The following is a 23,323-nucleotide window of genomic DNA, read 5'->3' as shown; positions in this document are numbered from 1 at the left end:
GAAAAAAATAAAATGATGGAGAAGATTCAGTAGGCTTATGCATGCTGCCAATTCACACACACACAGACACACACATGCACACGTCTTCACCTTTTTATACACATAAAGACACACGTATATGTTTCCAAGTGGATTTGATTTTTGATTCTTCATTTAAGCTAAATTTGAACAAATTCATTATTGATAAATTTGATGGCTACTGATATATTCGATAGCTAATAAACCGATATAGCAGTGAAATTTCAGGAAAGAATGAAAATCCAGTGTTTTCAACAGTTATTTTAAGCTATTTCCTAGTGGCCACATTAAGCAGCCAGGTATGATGAAATAAACATTCTTGGAGCCTAATTGACAGAGAGCAAATGCATATACCAAAGTGAAGATGCCACTTTATCTCTGAGGGAAGTAGGGGGCTGTAGAAAGCAGTTAGGTATGAGGGCACCTCACTTTGGCTATTGGTACAATTTCTAGAGCACTTTAAGAATATTTGCTGAATCAGAAGAAGGTAGGGATTCTTCTGATTCAGAAATAACCGTGCCTTTCATTCTTGAGCCTTTACTAGACATAGGTAATCAACCATAATTTCAGGGCTTTTGATTCATTCAATACTACATACTAGGCAATACTTATCAATAGGAGATAAAACCTATTCAGCTTCCCTGGTATTAGCATAATTTACTTGGCATAAGGCACCCTTTCTAATCAAGGTTCAGACCAAACTTTCTCTGTATGATATAGTGAAGAGGCAGCTTTTTCTCTTAGAGAGAATCATTTGTTTTCTCTTCTGCTACAGCCCCTTCTTCTCCAGATTCCCCACCCCACCCACACCCCCCTGACCATTTCTCCTCATGATAAATTTCACATAAGATGTGCTTAGGAGGCATTTTTGAAGATGTTCCCGGCAGCCTCAGGATTGTCTCTGGACCTAAAGTTGAAATGAATCATTATTCTTAATCCTCAGTGTCCTTAGACACTATATTGCTTTTATTTGCATAGAGGTTTATGTGCTGCAATGAATTCCTTCCTCCTTGAGAATAAATTGTGGCTCTGTTAAATGACCCTCCCATCCTCCCGACACATTTCTTTTATGTTACAGGATTCAGACCATCTAAATTTTGTGGGCTGATGTCACTAAATCTGTTGAATCTGCCTGGGATCATATATTCATCTCTTGCCCATGATTCTGTTCACCAGCACAGACTCAGACCTGCTCTTCCAGAAAGATACTTCCTTTTATTGTAGGAAGAAGTAACAAAATCAAATACCCTATGGCTTATCTCTTCGCACAATTATTAATGGAGCTTTTCGGATACTGCGAATTAAAGTGCTACCTACTGCCACATGGTAGAAATGAAGTGCAAAGTCATCAACTCAGATTCCCATATAATTACACGAAATAAGTATCAAAAACTACTTAATCCTCTCTCTTAATTTATTTGCCTTGATTATACAGAAGTACCCATTGCTATAAATTTATCTTAGGAGTAAATATATCTGGTTAGTGAGCCAAGTAAAACAAGTAAAACAAAAAAAATCAGTTAATAGAAAAATTTTGGAAACCTCGTCTTTGTAGCTTTAGAAGCTACCTATAAACTGAAGGGTTTCAGGTCAGATTCTTTTTTTTTTTTTTTTTTTTTGGTCAAATTTGTTTTATAGGTGTACTTTTCTGCAGGACAAGTTTAGATGGATTGGGAATTAGAGAAAAGGTAAAGAATCTAATCACTCACGAAATCCCTTTATACTAAATGCATGCCAATTATTCACATTTCTTTAAAATTTGGAAGTTTCTTGTTTTGTGTGTGTCTATACAGCCTTGAATTTCACTAGAGGGAGTGCGACCAGAGGCCCAGAATCCACACTGACTGACATAAAGACAGAAAGTGTCAGGGCATTGTCTATGTCTTAGGCTCTAGGTAGAAGGGATTTCCATCGTTTATTCAACAAACATTTAGGTGTGTGCTTTTAAGCAGAGCCTGATGTTTTAGTGGGAACAAGACAGAAATGGCCCCAGGATTCAGGGCCACTCACTGTATGATACAAGGGTGATGTGTCCAATGTCAGCAGGGAAAGAATTACTTTGGATGAATGAATGAAAACGGAAAACAAAGCTAGGTGAAACTCTTCGTTCATCTTGTTTGAGTTTATTTGTCCTCTTTCATTACTCTAAGATGTTCCCTTGGGAAGCCAAGCCATTCAGTGTGGGTGGGCGTCAAGGTGGAGTGTAGAAGGTATGACATTCTGAGGAAGACATCACCTACACAGCCTTTCTAAGACTTGGACTTCGCTCTAGCCTTTGGAAACTTCATTATGGGCTCAGATAGTCCAATTCCTCCTCTGGGTAGCTATGACCAGTCAGCAGGACTTCCAGGCTTCCCATAGAGGCATATGCAATTCCTTAGTGTCTCCACATAGTAAGCAAGCCCAGTCAGACCCGCCCAGTGAACATACTCAGATGTGGTCCTGGTTTGCTTAGGACTTTCCGGTATTATCTCTGAAAGTCTCATGTCCCAGGAAATCCCTAATTTGCAAGCAAACCTAGACAGATGGTCACCTTCAACCTAGGCCTATGTGGCTTGCACTAAACCTAGTTAGCACAAGTTGCTCCCTGAGCTACGGTAAAGTCTGGGCTTTCTTATTTCATAGGCAATGCTCTATTTTTGTATATTCTTACTTTTCCTTGTAATGCACTACCAGCACAGTGATTTTCTTTTCTTCTTATCCCCAATTCCCTCATCTAGAATTCTTCCAGCAGCTTAAATAGACTCCAGCAAAGCATCCATTTGAAAGGGCTTAAGTAAGAAACAGGAAGGTAATGTCTTACCATCTCTTGACATTCCTAGGGCAAGACACTTCTGCAGTCGGCAGTGTTGGCAACGGTTTCTGTTCGTTCTGTCAATTAAACAGTTTCTCTGCCTTGGGCAGGAATAAGAAGCATTGTTCTGCTGGCTCCTCCTAAAGAATCCCTTGAGGGAAAAAGAGAAGGGGAGGGAAACAGATTTATAAGAAGGGAAACAGAGAACATTAATGTATACATTTGCTACATTTTCTACAGTGAACATAACTGAGTTTAATTTTTAAAGCTCTTTGGATACCTTTTCTTGTATGGCTTGCAGATATTTCTGCTGGGGAAAATAGATGCTATCTGCAAAGATATGAGGGTATCATTCATTTACCCATTCACTCATTCATTCATTCCTTGAATCAATGTTTGCTAAAGACATTTGCAGCTGCGCTGTTCTATGCAGAAATAAACAGAAGTTTCTGCTCTGCAAAGAGCAGTGGGGAAGGAGTAGCAAAGGAGATTACTAAACCAAACATGACAGAACTTGATGGGAAAAATCACACAGGTTTGTGTCAAGTGCTGTGGTGGTGGTGAGGAACTTGAGGTATTGGTAAGAAAAAGCAACACTGAGGAGTATGCACTACTGTTTTCTTAGTTTCTAAGATGTGTTTTTCCCCACCATAAAATTTTTGAATTTGGCTCGAATGCAGCTGAAAAGTGTCTTTTTTTTTTTTTTTTTTTACTTTTTGAGGTGTCTTGCTATGCTGTTCACGCTAGAGTTCAGTGGCTATTTGCAGGCAGGATCATAGTGTACTGTGGCCTCAAACTCCTAGACTCAAGTGATCCTCCTGCCTCAGACTATAGCTGGGACTACAGGTGTGTGCCACCGTGATTGGGTCTGGAAAGTTGTTTTTAATAATCAACCACACCATTGAAAAAAGAAAATATTATATATAAGCTGTCTAACAACAAAAAGTACTAAGTAAAAACTGAATGAATGGTCTCTACTTGGCGTCAGGCTACTCAGTGTAAGATGTCTTCATGCAAGTACATTTGGGTTCATCAGGTACAAAATGAACTGCCAGTGACCATACACTGCTTGTCTAAATAAATCCACAGCTGAGTTGATTTTTAAAAGATTTCTCCTTAGTTGTCTTATAGAAAACTCTATTGGGGAAAATAAGCATTTTCTCGAGATAGATAAGTTATCATTCGTCCATTCACTGACTCATGTAATCGATTTCCCTAATTACTCTTTGCTTTTGAATTGTCTAGAGCAAAAAAGGAAAAGTGCAACGTGTCATGAGCAAAATCATGGTCTACATTAAGCTTTCTAAGAGAAATTTTGGGAAGAGATATCCCATAGCATCATCTTTTGGATGGAGGAAGTCTAGAAAAGTTCAGGAATGGTAGATTCAATGCCTATCTTGCAGAGAAGCCTGGAATAGATCCCCTGACTTCCCTCAAACAGCTTCTGTGTTTCCTCAACTATCTACAGGATGAACAAGCAGGGCCAGGGCTAGGTACGCCTAGTGAGGCAAACACCTTGCCCACAACATTTAAAGGTCGTCTAAAATTTTTGTAATTAGAAAATACAATATTTTAACACAATGTGTTAAAAATCTACACTAATGCAAAAATACCCAATAGTTTAAAGAAACGATCTGTGTTATTCATTCTCCTTTTGTCTTCAGCTCCAATATGGCTCAGTGTGGCACTGGTGAAGAGAGCTTGATCAACCTGTGAGGAAACTCAGACACGGAGGTGTGGCCGAGCATCTCCTCAGAGAGAGAGAGAGTCCCAACTGGCTTAGCCATTCAACAGGGACTAGTTTCATCCCTATAGATCCAAGTGCATTCCTTATTTAATAAACCAGTGATTGCAGAATGAGACATCTGACTGTCCAGTTTGACTGAATTCATGGAGCATCTTAGAATGGAGATCAAACGTAAGCTCCCAGGGATTGAAATGATGTACTTTATATACCATGAAAACTGTCAGGAAGCATAACCTCAGCCCATCAGTCTTGATTAAAGATGACTTGAAATTTACATTTTAAGACAGAATTGTGTGGTTTTTATCTTTGGATACTCTAGTGCTACTTAGCAAAAGAGTTGACAGGACAGAAAAGACTTTTCTGAAGTCACAGCTACAGCCCTAATTTAAGACCAATTTGACATTAATTACGACTCGTTTCTTGCTTATCTGTTGCTCATTATTGCAAATGAGGTTTTTGGCATGAAAAAGAGATTGCGTTCCAAATTTTATTGAATGAATAGAAATTTGAATAAGTGCACAAGCTGAATTGATGTTATTTAGAATGGGTTGTTTATGTTGACTTGAAAACAGTATTATGAAAACTCAGAGGTTGATACTGAATGTGCTGACATTGACATCAAATTCTGAAGAGAATTTTTAAGTTCTGTATTTGCAGAAAAAAGTAGCATATTTACAAATGTGGGTTTTTTCCATGAATTTAAAAAAAATAGTGTGGTGTACAGTGCCATTTTGACTAAAACCTCAGAGTATGCTTCATAATAACAGCATAATTTCTTTGATTGTGGATTCTTCCTTTAAATAGAAAAGATGACACTTGTTCTTGGCTATTGGCTTGCTGGGTTATATTTGTGCACTAGTTAAATTTTTTTGGAAATTACTGTTTAAAATATTTTGCTTTTTAACTTGAACATATCCCCATCTTTTGAAATCACACATTTTTCAGATAGAGCTTATACAATCAAATGCCAAACATCTCCATTTTGATATTGATCTAAAAATCAGTTTTAGTAGATATTATGTAAACCAGAGCTCTCAAGATTGCATAACAAGCCAATAGAATGGTAGAAATACTTTCAATGGAGAGGATTCTGACTCCTAAACTATTACTGTTTATGAAGAAAACTATTTGTCTATCTGCCTAGAGGAAGTAATAACTTATTCAAGGAGGGTAAAAAATTGCTGACATAATTTTGTTTTCTTGTTTATTCTTGATGAGTTGAAAAATTGCATTAAAGTGGACAACATGCAATTCTTAATTATAGATCTGCAGAGGAACAGAATGTGAAGAACATCTCACGATATTCACAAATAGATTATCACTAATCATCTTTAAAGTAGAGCAGTGTGTTGACAGGTTAGTACGTTAATATCATGCTCCTTCTTCTTCCCTCTCCCACTTTATTCTTACTTATTTCTTTTTCTTTTCTTCACTCCGGTTTTAATTCCAAGACTCATGCCTTTTTGAGACCATTAGGAAGGCATTGTCAATTTATCACACAGTACCAGTATTTGACAGTTACAGTGTGTTTTGCCTTGTTTATATTTGAAATCCTGTTTAAGATTAAGATTAGATCTTAGACTCTATGACTGTACTACACTTCCTTCAGTTTACTGGCCTTAAAAGAATAATTCACTTTGCTTGCTTCTTTGATCAAAAATATAATTGTTCTTGCCAATAACTTTACCAGCATATTACCTTTCCTTCCCAGACTGTGGCTGCATTTTATTTGTTCTGGTTACACATGGTCCTTTAGCGTTAGCTATAGAACTGTTTTGATTTCCCCTGGCTATTATGTCTCTCACACTCACTTTCTTTCCTTCTAAGGATTCATTATTAAAACTTACTGTTAAATTTCAACATTCTCTTATTTCAGATTAAGTCTATGTTTACTGCTATTCCTCCAGCTCTTTATTTAAGAAAGCAGCTTGCTCACAGGAATTAGTTTGCCACGGGAAGGATGAGTGGAATCTGTCTGGAAGTGGAACACTGGATTGAGACTGAAAAACCCCATGTTTTTGGCCATGCTCTGTTCTTTACTGTCTGAATCAATGATGTTGATCAGATGACATAATCTTGTTTATACCTCAGGACCTCATCGGAAAATGAAGAGGTGGGTGGGGGCAGGTGAATTTTAGTCGATTTAGAGTTAATCTCGTCGGCTTCTAACATACCATGCTTCCAGTTTTCTTTTCTTTTCTTTTTTTTTTTTCCTGTAACATGAGAATAAAGGATGGCCATATGCATATTGTAGCTGTTACCTTGACTTCCTCTTTCTCAAGCAGAAAGTTAAATATATACCTACTAGTTTATAATCTTTATTTTAACCTTTAGTTTTTTCATATAGTAATAAGTGCCTTGGAATTTACTGGAGACAATACTGCTAAAACAGCAAGAGTCAGTGTTTGTATCTCTGTAAATGTGAATAATCCAAGGTTTTAAATACGCATCCATTTTTAAGGAGCTGCTGACCAGTTAGACAATAACAAAAAGGTAAAAGGCAAAAGAACAGAAAATCAACCCTCCCACCCACCACGCAAGAATTCCTGAATGTCAGCAGCAGGCAGAAGGATCCTTTAGCCAGCCTTCCTTAAAAAGGTGTCACCGCATCTTGTGAGGTACACAGATGCCCGAGGCAAATACAGAACCGTGCTGTATGAAAGTCCCATACCTTGCAGCCTTCACATGTGATGACTCCGTAGTGGATCCCAGAGGACTTATCGCCACAAATTTTGCATGGTATCACTTCAATTTGTGCTGAAAGGAGAAAACAGACATTTTGAGCATACAGAAGTTTTCTTTCTCCTTTCACTCTTCCTATCTCTCTCCCCATCTATCTCTGCCTTGATGTTTGTATTTGAAAATACTCGGGTGTGAGCGGTGGTGTGGGAGTCATCCATTAGTATTTGCATGGCTGTCCTAAGCTTCTTCTAAGACAAAGTACATTTCTCTGCCACAGTTTGCTTCGTTTTTCTCAAACTAAAAAAATACAACCAGAAACCAGTTTTCCAGTCTTGCATTCACTGTTTTCTCCTTTGTGAATTTGACCTTAAAAGTAGTGGGACTCAAAAAGCCTTTGAACCCACGGCTTTTCTTTTCTTATTTTGCACTTGAAACATTAAGTTACTGAGATCTTTCACATGGCCTTACCTCAGTGATATTTAAAATAAATACATAAATAAAGCAAAACTCTGGGAGGGAGCAGTGCATGGTAGCTTTATACATTGTGTGGCTGGATGTTTACTTACAAAAATGTCAATAATAAATCAGTCCAATATTTACTGAGCATGCTGTATATATTCTCTAAAATAATAAAGGCTATTGATGGAGGATAACATATGCTAATGATACTAATAATCTAATTAATAAAATGAAATTAATACATGGAGAAATCAGGATAAATTATGAGGGTACTAAATATGAATTCAATACAAACTGAAATAGTTTCATTGGAGATGAAGGCATTTTTGTTGATTCTGAAGATCGTGCAGGATTTAATTAGGCCGAAGGGAAAGGCAAAGGGCATTTCTGTTGGCAGAAGGGAAATGAAAAAAGATTGGAGGCCTGGGATGATTGTGGATTGTGATCATTGAGACAATAACTTGGCTATAATGTAAATTTAGGTCAGATGATTGGCTAGAGGGTTGATGCCAGATTATGGAGTTCCTGGGGTTAGGCAGAGAGGTTTTCATCTGATCTCACTGGCCATAAGGAATCAACGAAGTGAACAGGGTAAAGAAACGATCAAAGTAACTCACCTTAGAAAGGTGAGTTTGGCAGGCTACCCATAAACAAGCAGAAGACCAACTAAAGATTACTTCTAACTTGGGTGTTAGGAAATAAAAACATGGCTTATTACATAAGTGGTAGGATAAATGGAGAGGAAGATGTAAATAGAAAGATGGTTCAAAGGCAGAAGCTAGATTATATGATTAAAAAAGGGAACCGATATGGAAACGAAGAGTCAAAGGTGACTCCTAGTTTCCTAGCCAAGAGGCTGAGATAAGGTAGTAAGTTGGACAGAAATGGGGTTGTTGGTAAGGCAGTTACTTTGGTGGAATATGGTGGGGCATGGGATTTCTATTTTCTATGTGTGCAATTTGGTGTAAAGTCCTGTATATAGAACCTCTTGGTAAGATGATTTTAAATAATCAGCACACAGGTTATGGATGGATCCATGAGACAAAATTTATTTAGAATGTAGTGATTCCTATGTCTGATAGTATTCTAAGAGTTGTTAAAATTATACACACTAGAAGATCTGCTATTTCCTCTTCCAATTTAAAATAATTATGCAAAATATACTTCAAAATGCTTTGTATATCAATCTGCCACTTGGATGCTTTTCTACAGTTTCTCACTCTTGCATATACAAAACAAATAAATGCAAGACATTGCCCTCTTTTTCTTATTATTTTACATTTTTAAAAAAAGACAATACTTAGCTTTAGGGCAGTACATTGAATTTTTAAAAAAGTAAATATTTCACAGAAATTTCAAATCATCTTTGTAAGCAAAAAAACCTCAGTGTTGTGTGCCTATTTTTCATGTGAAAAAATTGAGGATCCAGGTTAAGTTCTGCTTTTGAGGTGATTTGGGAATTGACAACCAGAAATTAGCTAAATATCCTGATACTTCATTCAGTAACCATTCTCTGACTTCCACACAGACAAAATAAGATTACAGTTTTAAATTCCTATATTACTCCAATAGCTCCAGCTAAAGAGCTAATGATAAAAAAAAGAAGAGACAAAGTCACCTCTAAAATACTTATGAGACTAAGTACACATTTCTATTCATTTCTTTTTATTTTAGCTTTTAGATTACACGAGCTAGTATTTGTTTTCAAGATTTTGTGATAGGAGAAAAATATGAGATTTGATGTTATTCTATTCTGTCCTTCTGGACTCCAGTCCTTAATCTGTTAATGATTGGAGCCACGGCCAAGATAAAATATCTGATCTTATGTTTTCTAGTTTATAAAGCTTAACTGACAAACTTCATAGATTTGTGAGGATCAAACAGATATTTTATGTAGAAGCACCTTGTACAATGCTGAAGAGCTAGGAAATGTTAGTCTTCATTATCATCATCATCATCACATCAATCATTATTGTTAACTGGTTTTCTAAAACTTTTGGACACAAAATATGACAAGCCACATTATTATTCCTTTATCAAAGATCTTTTCATTTAAAAATAATCTAATAAATGACACAGCAAGTCATTTGTACTATGGTTTTTTTTTTTAGCAATAACCTTTCAAATGTTGGATTTTTATAACGATTACAAAATTGACTAAAAATCTCAGTTATCCATTGTATAGTTTTTAGCTTATATAATATTAAGTCAAAGGTTCTCTTTGCATAAATTACTCCCCAGGGAGTAGCTTACACGTGGGGAGAATCTGCTTCTATAAGTTCTTAATTATAAAATGATCTAACTTTAAAGGAAATGAAAATAGAGATAATTTGCCCCCTGGGGTGTGACAAGATGTTTTTGAAAGCCACAGAGGTTATCTTACACAACTTTGGAAATACAAATGAGATAAGGAACATTTGATAGAGCATCTGCATATTTATACATATTTATAATCCAGGCTCAACATGTAATCCTGAAGAACTATAAACATCTTAACAACATTTTTAAAGAGAAATAAGTCACTTAAAATGGTATATGTGTACAGCTGTGTGTGGAAAGGGGTTATCAGTTTGGAAATCTGTGACCATTTTAACTTATTGCAATATAATAAATCATCTGAGGTTTATGATAGGTAGAGGTAAATTTAAGTCATTTAAAATACTAATTCTTTTCATTTTCTCTCATGTAAGGAAATAAACTGCTTCTGAGCTGCAGCTTTATAGTTTATACTTTTTTTTTTTTTTTTTTGAGATGGAGTCTTGCTCTGTTGCCAGGCTGGAGTGGAGTGGCGCGATCTCAGCTCACTGCAACCTCCGCCTCCCCGGTTCAAGCGATTCTCCCGCCTCAGCCTCCCCAGTAGGTGGGACCACAGGTGTGCGCCACCATGCCCAGCTAATTTTTGTATTTTTAGTAGAGGCGGGGTTTCACCATGTTGGCCAGGATGGTCTCAATCTCCTGACTTTGTGATCTGCCTGCTTTGGCCTCCCAAAGTGCTGGGATTACAGGTGTGAGCCACCATGCCCGGTCTATACTATGTGTTTTATAAAGCACATCTTCCAGACAGCATTTCACAAACTGATTAGAACAACAATCCCATTATTTCTCCAATGCCTGCCATTTCTCAATATCTTGCCACTATAACAGGCATGGGCTCTTGTGGAATTGTCTTGCAGTGAATACAGATCTAGTGACATGCTGTTGACTACGGTTTCCAACTGAACATCTTGGGAGGATTTGGTTGTTTGGACCTCACCAGCTGTTACAATGAAGGTTATAGAAGGAAACTGAAGAAAGAGTTTGACCTTTGTATTTTGCTTGACTCATGGATTTATTCAACAATAGTATTCCCTAAGAGACAAACTTAGAGGAACTGAAATGCCCTGAGAGATGGCTTGAGTGAGGTTTATTCATTTTTCATTTTTTCAATTTCTTAGATATTCATTTCAATTATATTTTTCTATTGGTAATCCTTTGTGGAGACTATAGTTAAAATGTTATGTATTAATTAATATTTTTGTTTATAAAATCAATGCTATATAATTTTATCTTTTTTGAAACAATATTATGACAGTGTCAAAGAGTGTCATGAAAGATTTAAAATAATTTGCTGCTTTACTTTATATTAGAACAATTGATGAAGTACAATTAGTTTACTATCTAGTGATCTGGCAGGCAGATCCTATTCAACAATTATGGAATAAACAAAATTTCTCTCCCTCTTTGAAGATGGCAATTCTCTCCCCCGAGCTCCCCCTGAAAACCCCTTCTTTGTTTAGAGTTCCCTGCCACAACTTTGCACAAAACTACCATGTTTTCACTTCTTCCTGCGTGTCAAAACACACACATTTTTAGTTCTGCCCCCTCAGAACCTCCGCTAGTAACAGCAGGTGTTAAGATTATATAAACTAATCCAGCTAATGAGTTAACTAGAAAATGCATCACATTGATTCAACAAAATACCTTAACTCTTAAAAGCATCCATTAAGAATGGTAATAATAACAGACTTTTCACGTACGTTCTGGTTGGAGGTAACATTTTTACTGTGTTTGTTCTTATGGCTCTCAATTCTCACCATTCCAACTCTTACAATTCAACTTGGCCATTCCTATATTCTGGGCATTTTAAATCCATTGAAGAGAGGGACAAGATCATACTTTGTTTTCTATGGTGTCTAAAGGAGAATTTTTATAACTCCTTGAAGTAGTGGTTCTAAGTGTTTTATTTATTTCAGTACAACCACGAGATTTGATATACTCCTTCTTATAAAAGAGGCAATAAGCAATATTAATTTTTTTTGAGACAGGGTCTCACTTTGTCATCTAGGCTGGAGTGCAGTGTTATTGTAGCTCACTGCAGCCTCAAATCCCCAGACTCAGGGGATACTCCCATCTCAGCCTCCTGAGTATCTGGGACTGTGGGTGTGCACCACCATGCCTGGCTAATTTTTACATTTTTTGTAGGGACAGACTCTTGCTATGTTGTCCAGGCTGGTCTCTAACTTCTGGCCCCAAGTGATCCGCTTGCCTTGCCCTCCCAAAGGGCTGGAATTATAGGCATGAGCCACCATGCTGGGTCTGATTTTTCATATTTGGGATAAAGAGAATGAACCAGAGATTGTGGGGGATATATATTTTGGAAAAGGCCCCCAAGTGATTCTTGTATATGATGAGGCACCCATTGGGAATTAAATGAGTTAAGTTATTAGCTAGGAATTTTCTCTACCACATAAATCACCTGTGAAGGTGGAAAAACCCAGGGACAGGCCAGATCTGAACATTTTAAAGAGTCACCAGGAATTCTCTCTGTTTTCTCACTTTTGGTTTGGGGCTATACTTGTAGCATCTTTGTTTTCTGCTCTCTTTCTTTTTTTTTTTTTGCCTTAAGGACATCTGACCCGGCTATGATTCCTGGACACCGGACACTGTATTCCTAGACACAGACTACATTCTAGGACATTGGATTCACCTGTTAGCTTCTGTTTCCCATAATTTTACAGTTATGCTAAAAGTGGGCAGTGCAATTAAATCTCTTAATGTCTGAGTAAAGCACAATTTACACATGTAGAAATTTCCAATAAAGATGACTATTTTGGTTAAAAATCCTTTTGCAGATGGTCTCAGTAGCCCAAGTTGTATCTCATCTACCCAAATTGTATCTCATCTACCATCTGCGACAAATCCAAGTTAAAAATCTCTGTTTGTACTCTTTCCCTCTCTCACTGGCAGACTGATAAGTATCTATCTCTATTAGGTACAAAATATTCTGATGTCACCTAATAACAAAGCCAAAGGTCTGTGATGCAGCAGGTATCCCTGGGAACCAGTTCCACTGTAACTGTGATTCATCAGACAGTAGCCCCAAGGTTGGGATGGGATAGGATCTTGGAAAAATAAGATCCTCAGAGGACAAATATAAAAGTCTTGAACTTCGGCTGCTATACCATGCTAGAAGGTGGTGATTCTAAAAGATTCCTGTTATTGGATTGTGCCCATGTGTATCTCATCAGTGCAGAGTGCATCTCAACATCAGCTTCCTGTCTAAATATACAATATGGTGCATGAAATTCAGTGCACTCTAATTTCTACTATAACACTCTCACGTCTATCAGCATCTGGGGTCTTCTCTGTAATACTCTGGGTGGTGGGCTGTGTGAGTTTTCTGTTCCAATGGCTGATAGCTCCTAAATAACTTAAAGATACATTTGGCTTTATATTATTTTAATTCCCTATACCATTTATCATCGAAAGTTAGATTAAGAAAAAAATTACTACCATATGATAATGACAAAAGAAGATCATTTTCAAAGGCATCATGTGTAGGATTATCACAATAGAGGCTGATTTATCTTACATATGAACATTTACCCCTGAAGTGTTTGCTCACTCCCCAGAGGACTGAAACAACAGAACATGAGACCAACAAATAACGACAGCAATTAGTATAATCATTAAGAGAAAATACTGATAAGTTAAATATTCCCCTTGTAAACAAAGTAAATCACTTTATAAGTTGTAGCGGCTTTGAACTCATACTTTAGGAATTAATTCCCATTAAATTCATATTTTCCTGTCAACATTTTAATTATAATGGGATAACTTGTGTGTGGGACCCGACGTTATTCAGGTTGAGTGAATGTCTTTTCGACCACTCAAGGTGTGGTCCACAGAACAGTGGCACTGGCATCTCCGGGGATCATGGTAAAACTGCAGACTACCACGACTCACTCAAGACCAGCTGAATCAGAATTTGCTTTAGAATGAGATCCCGAGGCTAGCATTCGAGTTTGAGAAGCACTGTTCTGTGATGTCCAGGTAGCCACAGTTTTAGCAACTGTAAGAACTGATGGAATTTTAAATTTCCCTGGATTCTGGAAAAGTGGTCTCTGCTTTTGCCTTTTAGGCATTTCCTTTGGATTATAAAGGCAGTAGGATAATTGAAAGATTAGAAGAAAATAAAAAAAAAAAAAAGAGAGAAAACTCTGGCCACTAATTGACAAGGCAGAAAAAAGAGAACACAGCATATTCCAGAAATATCTTGCGTTACTGTAATTAACACCCAGTGTACCAGGCTTCCTTTGCAGATTTAATGATTGTTACCTGCACCCACATTTTCTCCGCATTCTAGCAATGTTTGGTAATGGCACCTCCCTCTTCTGTACACTCACTCTTGCGGTTGTGGCTACTAGCTTGCTCCTTGGATACTCAGTACTGACAAAGGCTCTCTCGAAACGGTTAAAAACCATACAGTTTTTCTATTTTAAAAATTGAATGGTACTTCTTTTGATAAAGGTAAGGGAGATCAAGCAGTTTTTTGAAACCAAGCAATGAACTCATTTTGGCTATTCACGGTAGTTCTGGAAATCCAACATGTGAAAAGCTGTCCTGTCTCATTGAGGCAGATTAGTTAACACGGAGTTCAATGGTCATGATGGATATTTATGGCATTCCTCTCATCTGTTGTGTGCTGTCCTGAGACTTGCTGACTCAAAGTGTGGTCCCTGACCAGTAGCATTGGCCTTCCCTGGGTGCCTGATAGACATGCAGCATTTTGCTCCTACCCTGGGCCTATAAGAATCTGGGTTGTGGCTGGGCACGGTGGCTCATGCCTGTAATCCCAGCATGTTGGGAGGCTGAGGCGGGTGGATTACCAGGTTAAGAGATCGAGACCATCCTGGCCAACATGGTGAAACCCTGTCTCTACTAAAAATACAAAAATTAGCTGGGTGTGGTGGTGCGCACCTGTAGTCCCAGCTACTCGGGAGGCTAGGGCAGAAGAATCGCTTGAACTCGGGAGGTGGAGGTTGCAGTGAGCTGAGATCACATCACTGCACTCCGGCCTGGGCGACAGACCGAGACTCTGTCTCAAAAAAAAAAAAAAAAAAAAAAAAAAGAATCTGGGTTGTAACAGCATCTCTGTGATTCATATACACGATAACATTTCAGAGGTTCTAAAAAAGAGGAAAGCAATACATTCTATAATTTACCCCTCAGGATCTCCATTCCCAAACCTCTCCTCTCTGTGAAGAGAACTTTATTTATTTCTCGCTCTCTATATGAAGACATGTACTCTACTTGATAGCTCATTTTATCCAGTTATGAAAAGAAGAAACAGAATTATTTGCTTCAGTAAATAAAACTCGTCTGTCTTTAGTTCCTTATTTTTTTTCTAAACCCCTTTCTCTAGCCTACATTTAGTTTAAACCTTCAACAGGAAGCTCGTGATTACACAGCATCACCTTCACTGAAGGACAGGGATGGGGCACACCACAAAACCAGGTCTCAGAGATAATTTAGAATGACCAGGCAGAGTTTATTCCTTGGAGAATAATTCAAAAAGAGCAAAATATATCGTTTCAGAAAATGAAAAAAAAATACAACTTTTCTATGTTAAAAATAAAATTGCATTAAGAGAATGGAGAGACGTCAGGACTGGGAGAAAATATTGTGAAACATGTATGTAATAAAGTACTTGAATCCAAAATATACAAAGTGCTCTTAAAATTCAAAAAGTGGCAAAATATCTGAATAGACACTTAACCAAAGAAGATTTATGAATGGAAAATAAGCATATGAAAAGATGCTGAATATCATATGTCATTAAGGAATTGCAAATTAAAAGCAATGAGGTGCCACTATAAACCTACTTAAAAAACTGATAATGCCAAATGCTGGAGAGGATACAGAACAAATGGAATGTTTGCTTATTGCTGCTAGGAATGCAAAATGGTACACCCACTTTGGAAGGCAGTTTGACAGTTTCTTACAAAGCTACCCATAGTCTTACCAAACCACCTAACAATTGTGTGCCTAGGTATTTACCACTGAACTGAAAACTTATGTCCACATGACAACGTGCACACAAATATTTATGGCAACTTCATTCATAATTACCCAAAACTGGAAACAACTAAGATGTCCTTCAACAGGTGAACAGACAAACCAACTGTGGTACATTTGTGCTTTGAAATATTATTTGGCAATATAAAAAGAGCTATTAAGCCACGAAAATATATGTTGGAAACTTAAATGGATATTACTGAGTGAAACAAGACAGTTTGATTCCAGCTACATAATATTTTTCAAAGGGCAAAACTACAAAGATAATTTAAAAAATCACTAGTTGCCATGGGTTTGGAGTGGAGGAAGAGGATGAAGGGGTGAAGGGCAGGGAATTGTTAGGGAAGTGAAACTCTTCTGTACAATACTGTAATGACAGATACACATCATTACAGATTTGTCAAAACCTATAGAATAGTACAACACAAAGAATAAATGGTTAATAATAATGTATCAGTATTGGTTTATAATTGTAACAAGTATGCCATACTTATGCAAAATAACAATAGAGGAAATTGTGTCTGGGGGGTTGGTGAGTGCACAGAACTCTATGTACTATTTGCTCAATTATTTTGTAAATCTAAAGTGGTGCTAAAAATGTTTATTAATTTTTCAAAAAAGTGAATTGCACAGAGGTGCTTCTTTTGCTGGAGATAGTGAGGAGCATCTGAGAGGGTCCAGCAAAGACAAGTAAGGAGTACTTTAAGAACAACCAACTCCCACTGCTCAACTACATGGAAACTGAACAACCTGCTCCTGAATGACTACTGGGTACATAACGAAATGAAGGCAGAAATAAAGATGTTCTTTGAAACCAATGAGAACAAAGACACAACATACCAGAATCTCTGGGACACATTTAAAGCAGTGTGTAGAGGGAAATTTATAGGACTAAATGCCCACAAGAGAAAGCAGGAAAGATCTAAAATTGACATCCTAACATCACAATTAAAAGAACTAGAGAAGCAAGAGCAAACACATTCAAAAGCTAGCAGAAGGCAAGAAATAACTAAAATCAGAGCAGAACTGAAGGAAATAGAGACACAAAAAAACCCTTCAAAAAAATCAGTGAATCCAGGAGCTGGTTTTTTTGAAAAGATCAACGAAATTGATAGACTGCTAGCAAGACTAATAAAGAAGAAAAGAGAGAAGAATCAAATAGACACAATAAAAAATGATAAAATGGATATCACCACCGATCCCACAGAAATGCAAACTACCATCAGAGAATACTATAAACACCTCTACGCAAATAAACTAGAACATCTAGAAGAAATGGACAAATTCCTCGACACATACACCCTCCCAAGACTAAACCAGGAAGAAGTTGAATCCCTGAATAGACCAATAACAGGCTCTGAAATTGAGGCCGTAATTAATAGCCTCCCAACCAAAAAAAGTCCAGGACCAGACGGATTCACAGCTGAATTCTACCAGAGGTACAAAAAGGAGCTGGTACCATTCCTTCTGAAACTACTCCAATCAATAGAAAAAGAGGAAATCCTCCCTAACTCATTTTATGAGGCCAGCATCATCCTGATACCAAAGCCTGGCAGAGACACAGCAAAAAAAAGAGAATTTTAGACCAATATCCCTGATGAACATCGATGCAAAAATCCTCAATAAAATACTGGCAAACCGAATCCAGCAGCACATCAAAAAGCTTATCCACCATGATCAAGTTGGCTGCATCCCTGGGATGCAAGGCTGGTTCAGCATACACAAATCAATAAATGTAATCCAGTATATAAACAGAACCAAAGACAAAAACCACATGATTATCTCAATAGATCCAGAAAAGGTCTTCGACAAAATTCAACAGCCCTTCATCCTAAGAACAACCAACTCCTGTAATTCCAGCACTTTGGGAGGCTGAGGTGGGCGGATCATGAGGTCAGGAGTATGAAACCAGCCTGACCAACATGGTGAAACCCTGTCTCTACTAAAAATACAAAAATTAGCCGGGCATGGTGGTGCACACCTGTAATCCCAGCTACTCAGGAGGCTGAGGCAGGAGAATCGCTTGAACCTGGGAGGCAGAGGTTGCAGTGAGCCAAGATCGCGCCACTGCACTCCAGCCTGGGCGACAGAGTAAGACTCCAACTCAAAAAATAAGAAAAACAACTCAGCCAACATCTACTTATTTTAGGTCACAGTTATGTGCAAAACCAAGTTTCTGTCTTCACAATGAATACTATAATTCTACAGCCACACATGTTTACATCACCTGAATGCAGGGCAGACAGGTGACTGCTAAATAAACCTGGAAGAAGACGATGTTAATATGAACTGGGGGAAGCTGGGAAGGTTTGGTGCTGAGGTGGCTTTTGAGCCAGGTCTTGGAAAGTGAGCAAGTTTCAAATAGTAAATAGCAATGGGAAAGGGCAATCTTAAAGTTGGTGGTTGAAGAGTGAAAAAGGAAAATCTAATAACAAGAACATAATTTCAGATTACTTGTTTATTTTGGAGACTTAGTTAATGGGGTTAAATGAAAAGTAACTAGTAGCAGAATGCTTCCAGAATTATCAGTCATGCCTTAATCTGTAGTCACTAATCATATATCAAGTCGAATCATATGAAATTGCCACCTTTTTGTGCAAAAAATGTTAATATTGCCAATTTCATATAGTTCAACCAAGTATTATTCACTGTATTCTGAGATGCAATTCCTATATTGCATTATTTTCCAGAATACTTGAAAAGACCAAGGATTCAATGCATGCTTGTTAAATATAAATATAAAGCCATTAAATTATCTACTTGGAGTCAGACAATTCAAAGGTTGGGACAATAACCTTTGGCCTTCCACCCCCCACAATATACACACACACACATATACACACACACACGAGCAAAAGTCAAGTAACTAAAGTTTGGTGTAGAAAGCATACACGCTGTTTCTCATTGTGTTCATTGATAGATGCAGTAGAGACCATTCCTGAAGTTCTCAGCACTTGTTCAGAGAGTTTGAAAATAAGTAAAACATGTCTTTTTCTGGTTGGTGGCAAAGAAAGACTAAATCTCTTGAGTGTGTTAAAAAAAGAGACGAGCCAGGACGGCAGAGAAAAGAAGGAGGCTATGTTCTAAAATATAGTGATCAGAACCAATTTCAATGTCTTTGTTTTAGAAAAAAGAAACCTGGTAAAATAAAAGTGACATCATATCTTCTCATGAGGTATGTGAGTGGACTATCACCCCACACTGAGACAATGTCCATGTAAGATTAGAATGTTAGTATTCTACTAACATTTCTCTTCCTAATCTAATAGTAACTTTATTTAACTGGTTCATAACATCTTAACAATTTGCCTGTATTGTTATTTGTCCCTTTTTCACGTTTGCAGACACTTTTGATTTTTAATGTGCCTTTAGCCACTGATGCCCCAAATACTTACATACACAAACTATAGAATATAGGTGAGGTATTTATAGGCATGTGTGTGTGTGTGTGCGCGTGTGTGTGTGCGTGTGTGTGTGATTGTTTGGATTATCTACAAGAGCTTTGATTTTTTTGAACATAGATGATGCTACAATGACTAAATATATTGTCAATTTCTGCACTGAATATTATGTTGTTATATAATTTATGTTCCAGCAAATTTGCAATTTAGCCTCCATTGCTTCAGAATTGAATCTTGAATTAAAAGGAAATTATAGAATTAAAGAGATAATTTTAGTTCTTATTTCATCTCTAGAGATAAGAATGACTTTAGAGGTTAGAGAAAGGCATGTTTGAGTTTAGTTTGTCTTTACCCAGGTGGCCTTTTTGAAAAGGAGACATACAGAATTTAAAGGAAAGTATTCTCATTTGCACACCACACCAGAAATTGCTTCAGGAGCAAAATGATAATTTAGAACGTCACTCTAGAAGCTCCCTCTTATAATTTCACCCTACGCGAAATGTCACAAAGGCCCGGTGTCAGTGTGGGACTGAGGTGGAGGCTTAGTCACCCAACAAATGTAGAATTAGTGAATAGCTCCCTCAAAGACTGAAGCGCCTGTTCTGCTGATACTGCACACTTTCTCTAAAGAGATTACCAGCATAATCCTAAATATTATGGGACCCGAGATATCTTATATTTGAGCGCATCAGATCCAGCATGCTGCACCTAATCCCTAACAGCTTTATTCGGTGTTTATGTAAGCTGGTGAAGTTGTTGTATGAACATGTCGACTGTCCCTTATTCCCAGAGACAACATCACTCTGTATAATTGCCACAAAAAGTAGTGAGAAATAACATTATAATTTTCAAATTTCACTTTAACAAATTTCCATCTTTCAAATTGCTTTTTTAACAAGTAGAACAATCTAAAGATCTTTTGGAGATCTATACTAATATTTGAATGGAGATACTTACGGTTGTTCCATTTGTTAGCTGTGTTTCTTATACGTTAATTTGTAGCAAGGGCATTTTGATGCTACCATGTAAATTGAATTGGTACAAAAAATTTCTTTTCCATTTTTTAGACATTTGAATTACTTCTAAAGAGGCAGAGTTTTTTTGCGGGGGGGCGGGTGGTGGGAATATTAGACGAGAAAGAGATTACTGAAAACTAGGAATTACTAAGCCTAGCACCAGGTATTCTACCGTAGGAACTTTTTTTTTTTTAAAGCTACAGCTTTAATTTGGGCTATTCATTTTAATTCCACTAAAATTTAAGTGGAGAAAGAGAAATATCTGGTTCTCTTTGCAAAATGTAAAAACACATTTGTTCATATAGTTCATTTAAAAAGTGAATTGTGTGTGTGTGTGTGTGTGTGCACATAAACCCCTAAAATCGGCCACTATGTTTTATGTAATTTTACAGTAGAAGGTAACTTCATGTTTTTTAAACACAAAATCAGAGGAGAAAGAAACATTTCTGTTCACCTGTGAGCCCCTGCTTATTGTGATTCAGACCCAAAGAGGATTAAGTACATAGACGTTAGTATGTCTAGTGTTATTAATTTCTGAACAACAGCAGCAACAATATCCTGAGTAAATCTGTCAGTAGCAAGGATAAATAGTTACTTAAAGACTCCATTGATGTCAGAAATGCAATCTGCTGGTAATAGCTTATTTCACCAATAAAATCTTTAAATGCATATATTTTGAAATTGGTAATTGCACAGAAACAGTATCTACTTTTTTTCCTACAAATACAAGCACCAGGAAGCTATAAGCATTGTGGAAAGATGTGATTCTGAGTTTATATATTTAAAGGAGTTTAGTTTGATCAGGAAATTTTTTGAACAATGCAGTGTTTATATTATTTGAAACAATTATATCAATTTTCATTTTAATATTTCCAACTGTTGTGCATTGCTATCTAGTACTAGCAAGGAAATTACAATAAATCATTTTACCCTGAAATATTCTTAAAACAAGTGCTCCAAATTTGCCTATATTATGAGATAATATGTGTCTAGAGAATTATGCACTAACTTGTAAAAAATTTAGGAGAAAAACTCAAATGTAATTCACCTCATAGTTAATAATCATTCAACCAAATAGCTATTATGTTTGAAAATATATTTCTTACATATGATAAAGCATCTGGTATCATATATATAAATCAAATAGATTTTTTTTAAACTTAGAAAAATAAAATCAACATGATAGCAATGCTGATGACCAAAATCAAAGCTACAAAACTGTGAGAAGGATGTTCATACGATTAACCTAATGTTAGTATAATGTGGTGGATAACGACTTGAATTTAATCTTGAAACTTATGCATTTGGTAGTTCACTCCAGGATATGACAGTATTTATATATAAATATCTTCTCCAGTGTGAAATTAAGCCTGAGTGACTTGTTTTATTATATACATTCCTGAGTCAGAAAATATTTTGTTGTCCCCACACCTAGCTATCAATTTATTTTGCTGAGAGCTTATAAATGCTTACTTCCTTGCCTGGAGGATGGTCCATACAGCTAAATGTCAGAAGAGAGAAGAAAATGTAAAACTCACCAGTGGCGTCAGCTTTAGTTTTGAGCTGGTTCTCACACATTTTGACGTAGCAATTAAAAGTCTAACTGAAAAATATGACACTTTTCACTGGGGAGGTCTGAAGACTGCCCCTGCGTTAACCCACAACTTCAATCCCAACAGGCTGCATTAATGAGATTAAATGAAAGAGGAGTTAAAGGCACCAACGGCTCCATTTCATTAAGTAAGGGTGAAAGGCTGGCTCAGGCGCAGAAGGTGGGAGGGAGAATATTGGTTTTTCTTTTTGATGCTACTTATTTGCTAAAGAATGCAGCATTTGCTTAATAGCAATCAGCAACTTCAAGATGTTCCCACCCCCAAATTATATAGATACATATAATTTCTGTGCTTAAATTCCCCTTTGTTTTCATCCTTTTGGAAACAGATTCGATATGCATATGGCATGTAACAAAAGTTATCCCTGTGACTATAAAAGTACAACATAAATTTTCTTCAGAATTAGTTTGTCTCAAATTATTTTGGATGAAGGATCGCATCAAGGTGTTACCATGTTCCTATTCTGTCAAATATTGGATTACAGTTGTCTATGAAGTAGTTAATACAGCATAGGAGCAGTTTATAGTCTAAGAAAATATGCACACCTAACAGGAGCAGCAGCAGCAAGAGAGCCTGAGCACCAGTGTAGAGACTTAACACCAGGTGACCTCACCGGGCCCCACACCTGAAGTCTAAAGTGACTTCATTTCCCCAGTGTGCCCTGGTGCTCCCACTTGTAAGAATGATGAAGAAACAAAGACAGAAATTTCTGATCCTTGCTAGGAAGGATAAATATATGAATAGGTAAAAATTGCGTTAACTTCCATGGGAACAAAATATGTTCTTTATATGAAAGCAAAATGCCTACATATGTATTAGCTTTATTTAACTTTACTTAGAGTTGCTCAGTTGCTTGCATGATGAATCTCAGATCTTTCTCTTTGCTCTTCTCATCCCCTACCACCTTTGACAGCTCTTGATTTCTTTCCACTAATCACTTATCACAAACCTTTTCTTATTTTTTTAAAAATAAATTTTATTATGTATATTTAAAATATACAACATGATGTTCTAGGACACATGTATTGTACATAGTAAAATGGTTACTATAGTGGAATAAATTAACATATCCATCATCTCACATAATTACCCATTCCTCCTTGTGCCAAGAGCAACTATAATCTACTCATTTAGTAGAAAATACAATACACTATTATGACAAATGGGTTTTTTTTTTAAAAAAAGAGGTTGTCTTTTAATTTAAAAAAGTGATATTTGAATATTAAACAAATCATAACATACACAAAGGTATAAAG

At 36.8% G+C, this 23,323-nt stretch overlaps 1 protein-coding gene across 1 annotated transcript in view; it reads right to left on the bottom strand.

The window, feature by feature from the left end:
- The window catches only part of RORB (RAR related orphan receptor B), a 188,749-nt gene that overhangs the window by 48,543 nt on the left and 116,883 nt on the right, over positions 1-23,323 (bottom strand). Inside the window, exons 2-3 of the mRNA XM_001144112.7 lie at positions 7,231-7,316; positions 2,822-2,963 (exon numbers count right to left, since the gene is read on the bottom strand). Coding sequence (XP_001144112.3) covers positions 2,822-2,963; positions 7,231-7,316 — 228 coding nt within the window. The remainder of the gene's footprint in view (positions 1-2,821; positions 2,964-7,230; positions 7,317-23,323) is intronic.

Source organism: Pan troglodytes, chromosome 11, assembly GCF_028858775.2.
Source record: "Pan troglodytes isolate AG18354 chromosome 11, NHGRI_mPanTro3-v2.0_pri, whole genome shotgun sequence".
NCBI lineage: Eukaryota > Metazoa > Chordata > Mammalia > Primates > Hominidae > Pan > Pan troglodytes.
Note: the sequence above shows the minus strand (reverse complement) of the source record. Positions and strands in the feature narration are given on the sequence as shown.